General features: G+C 52.6%; 5 protein-coding genes across 5 annotated transcripts; 3 read left to right on the forward strand and 2 right to left on the reverse strand.

Annotated features, from left to right (window-relative positions):
- Positions 1–279: 279 nt before the first annotated feature.
- On the reverse strand, positions 280–881 carry AYO20_08136 (hypothetical protein; the record flags this gene model as incomplete). The annotated part of the gene is made up of 3 exons (XM_022646417.1): positions 280–403; positions 455–749; positions 803–881. The coding sequence occupies 3 exons, from the start codon at positions 879–881 to the stop codon at positions 280–282; spliced, it is 498 nt and encodes a 165-aa protein (XP_022497673.1).
- Positions 882–1,706: 825 nt separating this feature from the next.
- AYO20_08137 (hypothetical protein) lies at positions 1,707–3,110 on the reverse strand (the record flags this gene model as incomplete). The annotated part of the gene is made up of 1 exon (XM_022646418.1): positions 1,707–3,110. One exon carries the CDS (start codon positions 3,108–3,110, stop codon positions 1,707–1,709), a length of 1,404 nt encoding a protein of 467 aa, XP_022497674.1.
- A 1,126-nt stretch (positions 3,111–4,236) lies between these two features.
- On the forward strand, positions 4,237–5,676 carry AYO20_08138 (O-acetylhomoserine (thiol)-lyase; the record flags this gene model as incomplete). Its single annotated transcript, XM_022646419.1, has 2 exons — positions 4,237–5,357; positions 5,412–5,676. 2 exons carry the CDS (start codon positions 4,237–4,239, stop codon positions 5,674–5,676), a joined length of 1,386 nt encoding a protein of 461 aa, XP_022497675.1.
- Positions 5,677–6,814: 1,138 nt separating this feature from the next.
- On the forward strand, positions 6,815–8,959 carry AYO20_08139 (hypothetical protein; the record flags this gene model as incomplete). Its single annotated transcript, XM_022646420.1, has 1 exon — positions 6,815–8,959. The coding sequence occupies one exon, from the start codon at positions 6,815–6,817 to the stop codon at positions 8,957–8,959; it is 2,145 nt and encodes a 714-aa protein (XP_022497676.1).
- Positions 8,960–9,716: 757 nt separating this feature from the next.
- AYO20_08140 (hypothetical protein) lies at positions 9,717–11,433 on the forward strand (the record flags this gene model as incomplete). Its single annotated transcript, XM_022646421.1, has 2 exons — positions 9,717–9,851; positions 9,904–11,433. The coding sequence occupies 2 exons, from the start codon at positions 9,717–9,719 to the stop codon at positions 11,431–11,433; spliced, it is 1,665 nt and encodes a 554-aa protein (XP_022497677.1).
- Positions 11,434–12,384: the final 951 nt, after the last annotated feature.

Below are 12,384 nucleotides of genomic sequence, written 5' to 3' on the forward strand. Positions count from 1 at the left end.
ACAAGGACGCTTTCATGACAACAACGACGATGGGAAGGGCGGATGAGTGCGTCGGGTGTGCACGCCCCCGACTTCGACTTCGACGTTGATGTTGAAGAACTGAAAATACAAGGAATCACGCCCAGGTCACCGTCCTTGTCAACATAGCGACGAAAGTGAAGCAACAATGAGGCGAGTTGAGGCTTGAGGCGGGTGTCAGCAGTAAAAATGTGGTCAGAGTCGCAGTATTATTCTTCTTTCTTGTCTTTTGCTAGCTACACCGATTGCTGATTTCTGGCCTTACACGAGCTCAAGTCCGGCCCGGTTCACCTGCCCCTGCTTGTTTTGGGGCTTGTTCGCACTGAATCTGTCACCCAGAAAGATATGAGAGAAGGCGAAGAAGGCAGTGATTCCAAAGAGGACACTATTGAGTCGGTCAACAAGAGCCAGGAGGGATGAAATCACTCCGACTTACAACTCGAATACCCCAACCACGACACTACCTGTAGCGGACGCACACGCCCCGACCTCGCAGATGTCTGCTCTGCGCAAGCGATCTGCCATAACGGCAAACCCTGCCAGCCAGAAGATGGACGTGGTGGTTTCAGCGGCGAGCATGGCAAATGGATGAGCCAGAACTGGGAAGTAGCGGGGTGTCAAGATTGTATAGGGAACCGTGACAAGCAAGGTGAAGACGGTGATGAAAATGAAGAAGACAACCCCAGCAGGGACATCGAGGGCAGGACGGTGGGTGTTCAGGACGTTGGCCACTGAATCATCGTGTCAGTTCACATCGCTCTCAAGCAACAAGTGCAGAACACACCTGTTGCTCCAAGCGCCATGGCGATGAAAGCCAACACTCCTTGAACGATGCGGAGGATGAGGACTGGACTGAGAAACATTTTGGATGAACGCTGGTTGTTGTGCTTGCTGGCGATGTAGACAGGCTCTGGTGACGAGAGTGAGGACCCTGAATCTGAGAGATGCGGATACGGTTGGAGGAGGTCGTCAACGACTATGATGGATTCAACTAACGGTTTTGCGGAGAGGGCAAATGAATTTAAATTGATCAAAATATTGACGCCCAGAAGTTGAAGTTTGAGACCCGCCGAAAAGATTGCAACTGCTAGTATTAATACAACTAACACACTCACAGCCGGCGCGAATGTGGGAATAGAAGGAGATGGTCAGAACTTTTATCTCTGTCAGGTAGAGAAATGGGAAAGGAACGGGCGAGACAAGGTATTCATAAAGCAATCAGCCATGTCTGTCAAGCATTTGCATCGTTTGTCCCACATGCGACACAGACGACGCTTTGGGGGGACAGCAAGATTGGCTGTTTGAGATCATATCGGAGGGGATGACTTGCATGGACGGTCTGTGGTCGGTCACGACGGGGAGGAGGGCGATGGTGTTTGACATTTTTGATCGAAGTCGGAGAACAAAGCAGATGAAGAAGATGAAACAGACGAAGATGATGGAGATCAAAGAAACGCAGGCGGCGCAGTTTGTTGGGGCCAAGGCTGCGACAGTCGCGATGCGCAGGGGCCGCGTTTCAGATTCAACCGCGTCACGGTGATTGATTCGACAGCACAACACAACACCATCTCTGATTACCATCACCATCGTCACCAATACCACGATCCTCATCAGAGAGACGCCATCACGAGTTGGTGCTACGTCTCACCCTCCCTTACGGTCATGTCATTGTCCCACCTTGCGCGTCTCTAGGCACTCTCAACAGCTACCACTTCGCCACTACTTGCAGCATTTCCACGTCGTTTCTCCCGCGAGATCATCCCACCCGAATACAGAACAGTAGGCAGAATCCCCACCGCACACCACAGTGCCATGGTCCACGTCATGGTCTTCCAGCCCGAAGCATTCTTGACGGCGGCCGATACCAATGGCCCGAGCAGACTCCCTCCGGCCCATGACACATTGAAGATCCCATAGCTCTGGGCATACGCAGACTTCCCAGCAAAGACATCCGGCTCCTGCCGCACCTTTGCATCGCACACTTTGCTGAATTCTGCCATCAGTGAGGTCAAGAGAAGCGCGGTAGCAGCTCCCAAAAGTACCAGCAGGGCGCACAGTAAGACTGCTTGGCCGACCGTGTCATGGTCAACCAGCCTCAGCAACACCCAAAAGGGTACTGACAGCAGCAACCCAGACGCTGCGATCCAGCGCGGACCGTACTTGTCTGTCAGATGTCCTATCCATGGGCCTGCGAAGCCTGGCACAATCAATGCCAGGAAAGTCAATCCGGCTCCCAGAGAATCCCAGCCAAAAACCTGGTTCACATACAAGGGAAGAGTCGTATCAATGGCCGTAAAGGTCATGGACCCCACAAGATTCCCCCAGAACGCCACCAGAATACGTCGCGATTTGAGCAGAATCAAGATGGACGGTAATTTTCGCTTAGGACGCGTGACAGAAGGCTCGGCGACGGCTGTTGTTGCGTTTTTCTCGGCCACAGCGGTTGAATTATTTCGATCGTCAAGTTCGATATCCTGTTGAAGGGGGGCGGTGGATATTGGCTGATCTGAGGTAGTTTCTGGTTCAAGCCATCGGGCTGCGATTTTCTTCTCGATCAAGGCCAGTCGTAAGACGATATCAAATCCGATCACCGCAAAGGTCACCCCGAACACGGCGTAGTACCCTGACCGCTCGTATACCACACCGCCAATCAGTGGCGACACCAAGACCCCCAGCGAAGTCGCAAGACTGACATATCCAATAGCCTGACCTGATTCTTGCTCACTCACCGTATCAGCCAAAAGTGCTAGGGCGACCACCCATACCACGGCAGCCGACACTCCTTGTAACACCCTTCCCGCCACTAGCACTGGGATGGTTTTGCCCAAGCATAGCATCAAAGTTGACCCGGCAAGGATGACCAGGCCTGCAAGAAATGGCCCACGGCGAGAGCTGGTCCAGTCGGCCATGATGCCACAGATCGGAGCGAACACTAGCAATCCAGCTGCATATACGGAGAGCAGGACCGAAACCCAATGCTGCGTATCATCATGGTCCACATGGACTCGATCTTGGAGGGCAAAGGGGATGACGGGAACGATTACCCCGTAAAGGAAGACATCCTGGACCGAGGTGAGCACCTGTACCGCCATGAATTCTTGACAGGGAGGTACCTACAGTGAAGACAGACCAGCACACCGCGAAAACAATGAATATCTTGGACGAGCGGAATTCAAGAAAGGCTGGCCTGTGGCCGCGCAGGGGTATTATTTGATTGCGCAGATCATGGCTTATGCTGCTCAGCCCCAGAGCCATGGGTGATGTCGTCTGCTTTGACTGTTCCTATTCTTGCATATACAAGAAAACCACAGGGCTCACAAAGTCGATGAACACACCGTCATGGATCTTGCAGCTCCGTTGGTTCTAGTAGTTTTTCTGTTTCGAGGAATTTCGCTTAGCTAAGTGGACGTCCATCTCCGTTCCGGATCCGAAGAATCTGGGCCGGATCGTCTTAACTCCTCAGCCTCGGATCTCAGAATGGGAAGATAACAAGATAATAGCCATCTAGCAACTGAATGAATTCCGGCTTCCCATGCAGCCATGCCAGGTACCAGAAGTGGTCAACCACCCGAAAGGACACCTAGACCGAGTTGGGACAAGGCTATTCGCATTGCTGCTTGTACATGGGATTCTTGCAGAGTCGAGCTCCGCAGTTTCACTTCCCAGCGCAATGCAGCGCAGCGCAGCCAAGTCACCAACTGGGGAAACGAACATGGGTAAGCAAGTGTCGGTTCTTTCTTCGTCTCCTCTCTCGCTTTTTGAGTTTGTGCACTCGTCGAGATACGAGGAGGATTTCTGGTTGGGAAACTGACGTGGGTTGATGGCCCGATCACGCAATTCTTAGCACCGCGTCCGATTGAGTCTTTCGAATGCGGGGAAACTGGCCTTGAGGCACTCGAAGCTGGTGGAAAAGGTGACCAACTGAGAGCTTACGAGGGAGGAACCCCTCCAGAGCTCACAGAGACTTTTCTTTCTTTTGCACGCCATCTTCAGAAGCTATTCTCACAAAGGTCACTGGTGCATCTCTTCGTGGCCATTGACCCGAGACCAACTTCCTTCTCCCCTCCTCCATTCCTCTACTAAGAAAACATATAACCTCTCTTCAGCAATCCAGCCATTCTAGCAAGCCTGCAGTCTTGTACTTCACCACCTCGTGTCACTCCCCTCTTGAGCTGAGCTGTCAAAGCCCATCCTGCTACAGAACCGGCGATCTTCACAATGCCTTCGGACGACTGGGTTCAAAAGTTCGAGACCCTTCAGGTCCACGCTGGCCATTCGCCAGATCCTGCCACCAACTCTCGCGCTGTCCCCATCTACCAGTCCACCTCGTTCACTTTCAATGACAGCGCTCATGGCGCCAGGCTTTTTGGCCTGAAAGAGTTTGGGAACATCTACAGCCGGATCATGAATCCTACCGTGGATGTCTTGGAGAAAAGAATTGCGGCCCTCGAAGGGGGCATTGCTGCTGTTGCCGCTTCGTCTGGCCAAGCTGCCCAGTTCATGACCATTGCGGCGCTGGCGCATGCCGGGGACAACATCGTCTCGACATCCAACCTGTACGGCGGTACCTACAACCAGTTCAAAGTCATGTTCCCGCGCTTGGGGATTCACACCAAATTTTTGACCTCGGAAAAGCCCGAAGATTTCGAGGCAGCTATTGATGACAAGACCAAAGCTGTCTATGTCGAGACCATTGGCAACCCTCGCTACAACGTCCCAGACTTTGAGGCTATTGCCAAAATCTGCAATGCCAAGGGTGTGCCTTTGGTGGTGGACAACACCTTTGGCGCCGGTGGCTTCTTCTGCCAGCCGATCAAACATGGTGCACACATCGTGGTGCACAGCACCACCAAATGGATTGGCGGCCACGGCACCTCGATTGGTGGCATCATTGTCGATTCAGGCAAGTTTGATTGGGCAGCTAACGCGAAACGATTCCCTCAATTCAACGATCCCGCTCCCGGCTATCATGGCTTGAAATTTGTTGATACCTTTGGCCCTCTGGCTTTCCTCATTCGAGTGCGTGTAGAGATCTTGCGTGACTTGGGATCCTGCATGTCGCCATTCAACGCTCAGCAATTCATCTTAGGCACTGAGACACTGAGCTTACGATGCGAGAGGATTGCAGAAAACGCTCTGAAGCTGGCCAGATGGCTCGAGAAACATCCCAACGTCGCGTGGGTGTCGTATCCTGGGCTCGAGAGCCATCCCTACCATCAACTAGCCAAGAAATATCTTCCCCGTGGTTTTGGAGGAGTCATGTCTGTCGGTGTCAAGGGTGGCTCTGCTGCAGGTTCGCAAGTGGTTGACGGGTTCAAGATTATCTCCAACCTCGCCAAGTGAGTATTCTTTCCTGAATTGTCCCAAAGCTGTGCCCGCTAATCAGAGTGCAGTGTCGGTGATGCAAAGACGCTCGCCATTCATCCGTGGTCGACAACCCACGAACAACTGAGCGAGCAGGAGCGGATAGACTCGGGCGTCACTGAAGACATGATTAGAATCAGTGTTGGAATTGAGCACATCGACGACATCATTCACGACTTTGAGCAGAGTTTTGCTGCCAGCGAAGCCGCACGACCGGATGCAGAGGGCAACAAGGACAACGCAGCGGCTGGTGCGAAGCCAAGTGGTGATGCAGCACTCAGTGGGGCTACCTGATTTCCCTGACCTTTGTTCTTATTTCGTTTCATGGAACGTTGCGATGCAGAAGAGGGATCCTGATGACACATTTGGATACAGGGCCGAACCTCTAGAACGATGGAGTTCAACCGACAAGAGAGTGACATGGAACACAAGAGGCTTCGTTATACCTAAAGCGATACAGAGGGGGAGGAAGGAGTGACCTTGGTGCTGTCTAAGCGAAAGAAGTATACCACGTAGAATCTGGAGAGCTGGAGAGCCGGAGAGCTGGAGAGCTGCAAGCCACTCGGTGAGGCTGGAAAGGGGAATTCCGGGACCAGCTGCGACAGCCAATCGGTGATGATGGTGGTTGTAGGGCGACAATTATGGACTTGAATATTTTCATTTTCACATGCTCGGACACCCTTTTGCATTCGGCAATTCCAATAATATCACGAGGAAATCTGTTCGCCCAGCTCGGTGAGATGTTGCAACTCCCAAGGCTCGCCGAGTCTTCTAACCCCCAGAGCCCGTATTCCGTATCCAGTATTGCGTGTGTGTAGTCAGGCAGTCTACCAACTGCTGTCCATCTTTGGTTACATGTCCGTTGGTCTGGTCCACTTACTCGGGAGCTTGCCACTACAAGTAATAGAGCCTGGCAATTGTCTGGCTAAGATCGGGGATGCCGAGGCATTCTGGTGGCATTAACTTGATGTGATGGAGATCGCGTCGTAGTTATTAGTGGTTAGTGGCACTTGGTGGCGTGGCATATGATGATGATGGTGATTATTCCTCCGCCCGAACCATCTGCAACCGCAGGTACGCAGCCCAAGAAAGGGAGCAGGGCAGATGACATGCCATGAGATGCCACACCGAGCATTCTCGATTCATTCTTTGGTCCCAGACATGCGCCCCCCTTTACGAGTGGAAGTTTTGTCGAGTCAAAAGTCGCAGGAAAACTGAGTGACGCCGGCCCCGAATCAGTTCCCACCTCCTGTCAGATCAGAACTGGCAAGTTATGTTATTGTCCTCCCTTGACTCCATCGATCCAGTTTTCCTTTTCTTCCATTTCCGCTTTCCTGGAGACCCCGTAATTGATTGACCGTTTCTTCTCTTCCTTTTTGGTCTCTTTCGCACGTCCTCGTCCTCGTCCTTGCTTTCGTCGGCCGCCCTTATCATGCCCCTTCTCTCATCCAAGGCGCTCTATGCGCAAAAAGCCGACGAATACTACCAACCACCTCCCAAGGGGCAGCCGTATTCCATCACCGTGTCTGGTTCGGAGAAACCTGACCGCACTCTCGTCTACCGCCATCGGAAATGTCGCGATGGCGTCCTCGAGACCCTCGATCCCTCTGTCACTACGGCCCATGAAATGTTCGAATACGCCGCACAGAGATGGCCTCACGCTCCGTGTCTAGGCTACCGACCCTACGATTCCTCCAAGCAAGCTTACGGTCCCTACGAATGGCTAGATTATGAGACAGTCCGCAAGAGGAGGTCGGATTTCGGCGCAGGACTCGTCGAGCTGCATGCAAGAGAAGGGATCCAGGGCGCGAACTATGGCGTTGGACTATGGTGCCAGAACCGACCTGAATGGCAACTCACGGACCTGGCTTGCATGTCCCAGTCGCTGTATTCGGTCTCTCTCTACGACACGCTCGGTCCTGATGCGTCTGAATACATCATCCAACACGCCGAACTGGCGTCGGTCGTTTGCTCTCTGCCACACGTCCCCACCCTCATCAGGTTGAAGCAGCGCCTCCCTCACCTCAAATTCCTTGTCGTCCTAGACCCTCTTGAACCGACCCTGAACGAGAAGCCGGAACTGTCTAAGCAGCAGCTGCTCGACTCCATGGCTGCAGACGTGGGGCTCAAAATCTACTCTCTTGCAGCCGTGGAAAAACTTGGAGCAACTCTAGGGAAACCCAACAACCCTCCCAAACCTTCAGATCCCATCACCATCAACTATACCTCTGGGACCACGGGAGCACCCAAAGGTGTCCTTCTCACCCACGCAATGTGCGTGGCAGCCACGTCCTCCTCGCTCATCTCTATTTCAGTCAAGGAGAATGGCGTGGTCTTGAGTTACCTACCACTTGCCCACATCTACGGCCGCTTGTTGGAACACACTGCGATCTGGAGTGGTAGTCGGATCGGCTACTTCCATGGCAACATCCTCGAACTCGTGGACGACATCAAACTCCTCCGTCCTACCAACTTTGCTTCAGTCCCTAGATTGTTGAATCGCTTTGGTGGAGCGATCAAGGCCAACACAGTCGAGCAGCCAGGCGTCAAGGGGGCACTGAGCCGCCACATTGTCCGTACGAAACTGGCCAACTCGAATCCGGCGTCGAAATCCCCAGGATCCGCTGCGCCAAGCCCAACCTACCGGCACGTGATCTACGACCGGATCTGGGGTCGCAAGGTCTCCTCCGCCTTGGGTCTTGACCGCGCAACGGCGATTGTGTCGGGCTCAGCACCCCTTGATCCCTCGTTGCAACAATTTCTCCGCGTCGTTCTGTCGTCTAGGGTCTATCAGGGCTATGGGTTGACGGAAACGTACGCGATCGCGCTGACCCAGCCAGCCGACGACTTTACCGTTGGTAACTGTGGTGGTGTTGTCCCCTGTGTGGAAGCGTGTCTGCTCTCGGTGCCCGATATGGAGTACAGTGTCGAAGACAAACCATATCCTCGTGGTGAGCTCTTGCTCCGAGGTGCGTCTGTATTCACGGGATACTATAAGAACCCGGAAGAAACCGCCAAGGCCTTTACGGAGGATGGCTGGTTCAGGACCGGCGATATTGCCAGTGTGGACGAGAGGGGCAGATTCCAAATCATCGATCGTCGCAAGAACGTCCTAAAACTCGCGCAAGGAGAATACATTTCACCGGAACGCATTGAAGGCGTGTACTTGTCTTCATGCACGTACTTGGCGCAAGCATTCGTGCACGGCGACTCGTCACAGACCTCACTTGTCGCCATCTTCGGCATCCAGCCGGACGTATTTGCCCCGTTCGCGTCCAAAATTCTGTCTCGCGACATCTCGCCTACCGACGTCCCTGCACTCCTCCGCGCATGCGAGGACCCCAAGGTCAAAGAGGCCGTGCTCCAGGATTTGGAGAAGTGTGGCCGCAAGAAGAAATTTGCGGGTTACGAGCGCGTCAAGAGCTTCAAGCTCCTGCTCGAACCCTTTAGCATTGAGAACGAGCTGTTGACGCCGACCCTGAAGCTGAAGAGGCCCGTCGCGGTCAGGAGGTTTCGCACCCTCTTGGATGAACTGTACAAGGAGGACGCTGAGAGGCCGCGCAAGGCCAGGTTGTGAAGAACCCAAAAACTTTTTTTAGAGCATACACAGGTCAGGCACGGAGCGCGCTTCTCTCTTATATGTGTGTATAAGTGTATCTATGTACCATGGCTGCATGGGCACCTAGCATGTGCTGTAGAGGTGCAGGTGGATAGGAGTCATGGCATTACCTACTGTAAGGCTCCATAGAAGACTAGCACCATCTAAAAGATTACTACAAAATTCACTCGCTTGCTTGGGGTATAATAGAGCAGGAGATGAGCGGAATCGTATCGCGCATGTGGCAGGCGACAGACCTCTCGTGTCGTCTCGTCTGGTCTTGTATCGTTCTCCAGGTTCTTGCCCGTCGTAAGTCATTCCCATATTTTGTGGGTATGTACTCAAGTACCGTAGGTACCAGGTACCATGGGACATAGGTACTTAGGTGGTCTCGGGCGAAAAACCTATCGTCCGTCTCCTCTTTTTAATCACCGTAAATCCAAGAGCCTGCCAGTTACGATGGACTCTGTGTATAGGTATTGGGGAACCTTCCACTCGGATTTGCCGGACCATTATTCTCGAGGCCGATATCTCCGTCTACAACTCAACGCTGGGTAGTCGGTAAGCCGCAGGGAGAGTTCTCGGTCGTTCACGTCGTCGCTTCGGAAGATCTTTTTTCCTCTCGGTGCCAAGGCTTGGCCTCAGCCTCGTCAGAGGTGTTCCCTCAATTGTCTGTACGCTGAACTACCAATCCATCTAGACTCGTCGCGAACTGACCATGTATTGCTGCGATTCCATGCATGCAGACGAGGGCATTGAGATAATCCACATTGGGGGCGATGAATCCTCTCTCGTCACGACCCAGGAGAGGTCGCCTTGGAAGCACAAAGTCCAACAACGGTTGTGTTACCTGCAAAATCAGAAAGGTAAAGTGCGACGAAGTGCGGCCAGCTTGCAGAAGGTGCTTGGGCACTGGCAGAAAGTGTGATGGCTACGGCCAAAATGTCGGTTCACATGCATCTCGGGCGGCTGCGGGGGCAACGAGCTTCGGCAATCTGCGCCGCCTCGTTTCCACTACAGCTCATAACCACGCCGAGCCCGAGGAGCTGCGATCTTTCGAGTTCTTCATGGAGAAAGTGGTGCCCAGCTGTACCCGCATGGTTGACGAAGCCTTCTGGCACCAAATTATTCCCCAGCTCAGTCGTTCGGACCCCGTCATCTGGTACGCTGTGAATTCTCTCGCCTGTCTCATTCGCCACCCGCAGTTTTCGCCGACCTGGACGCTCCCTGGAAGGAAGATCCTACAACCTGCAGTGACCGACGAGCATCGAAGAGCCCTGAGATGGTACAACCAATCTATCGCCAAGTTGCAAGAACGAATCTCAAACGAAAATGTGTTGTCAACAACCACCACCATCACCTTCGTCAGTTGCATATTATACATTTGCATCGAATGCGTGCAAGACGACCATGTCGAGGCCGCTGCACTTTATCGGCGGGCGGTGGCGATGATCGGACCGGTGTCAGACCATCATCAACGTGGACACTCTTCCACAACTCGACGTGAAGTAACGCTCGAAGAAACGGTTCGAGCACTGCTGCGCCATATGGCCATCTCGCAGGGCTTGCCAGTGAAAAGAAGTGCTGCTACTGCCGCCGGCGCCGGCGCCGGTGCCGGTGGTGGTCCTGTTGTTGCTGTTGATGGCCCGGAACGGCACTATCAGTTTTCCACATTACAGGATGCGAGGGATGAGCTTTACGTTTTGATGAGCGAGGCTCATGAATTTATCGTCCATGTGGGTGAAATCAAAATTAGTGTATCGAAGAAAGGCTGGAAACCATCTCCTGACCTGATGTCATGGCAAAGTTCTATCGAGGCAAACTTATCGAAGTGGCTTTCCGCTCTTCGACATTTTGTCGGCAGCAATCCAGACACCGTGTCTCGACCAGACGATATTGAGCGGTTTGCCCTCTTGAATGTTGGGTTCAGCCATTACTATATATGGGTTGCTACGTCTTTAAGTATGGACGAGACTGTCTTTGACCATTTTATAACCCCGTTCCAAGCCATGATCGAGCATGCACGTCACGCCGCCGCAACGCGCAACAGTGGAGGCGGCCGTCCGGTATTTGTATTCGAGACTCGATTCCTCCCTTCTCTATTCTTCATTGCGTGCAAATGTCGCGATCCGGTCGTGCGCCGACAAGCCGTCTCTTTACTCGAAAGCGGACCTTTGATCGAAAACACGTTCAAAGCCGAGCCCATGGCCAAAGTCGCGAAACGTTGTATCGGGATTGAAGAAGCCGGTAGTGAAGGAGGCGTGTTCCACTTACAAGCTCACAAGACCGAGTTTCCCCCCGAAGGCCACAGAATAACCTGGAACAAACTCATTGAGATGCCCGATGCTCATCATGGCAGAGTAGATCAGTACTTGATGTTTGGGAGATGGCAGCAGCAGCAGCAGCAAGTCGGCGGAGAATGGATTTCCAGCACACACATTGTCAAGATATGAAATGTCAAGGCTGAGTTTGGCCTTGATCTCGTCCTGCTCTCGGGGAATCCCCTATCATCAAATCCCACTCTGTTGCAATCTCTTACTGCACCGAGGTGTCGAAGCTGTTCGGCCGACATTTGACGAACTTGGGGTTTTCAGTGTTCGGTTTTGAAGAAGAAAAAAGTCTCCAAATGGCAAAAGAAGCCAATGATGATCGAGGCTGCCGCGCTGTCGATAACAACAAAACGCCGATCCCGGTCTTGCTAAAGCGACATGCTTGTACCCGGAGGTTTTGGGTGTATATATGTATCAAGGAATATCTGTACCTGCTAGGGGACAGCGCCACACAAGATCACAAGGAAAATTTAGGCAGCAAGCGGAAGGGCAGCGAATCTTATCAGATTTCCTGACGCCCATCTGAAAAACGAATGCCTAGCAGAGAGGCAGGTATAAACCAACCGATTCGCAAGGGGCCCAGATTAGCCTCCCTGTGGGTTTTGCTCAAAGAGTGCTCCTCCCTGAACACTCGGTGATTGCTCAGCCAAAAGGCTCAGTTAAAGCTTTGGCGTAAAGCGGCCTTCGATCACCCTCTAGGATCAACCCGTATATGGCAATTAGGTTTTTCGTTCTCGAGTTATATAGGTACTTTGGTACTTGGGTGCGTTGGTACTTGGGTATTTGATGTATCTAACATATCAATATAGCAACATAGCAACGTATCATGATCATAATCATAACAAGTATTTGTATCCCTGTACCTCTGTACCTCTGTACCTCTGAATACCTATGTGAGAACCCAAGTACCAAGGTAGGCATGTGGGGGTGCTAGGCAGACATCTGTATCAATCATATCTACATATCTACATACATACATTCATTCATCCATTCACAGTTCACAGCTCACAGCTCGGCTTGGCTGGTATTTGATGTTCATCTCCTGCCTTCTCTCCCTCTCCTCCTCCTCCTCTC

The sequence above is a fragment of the Fonsecaea nubica genome (genome assembly GCF_001646965.1).
Source record: "Fonsecaea nubica strain CBS 269.64 chromosome Unknown Scaff61, whole genome shotgun sequence".
NCBI lineage: Eukaryota > Fungi > Ascomycota > Eurotiomycetes > Chaetothyriales > Herpotrichiellaceae > Fonsecaea > Fonsecaea nubica.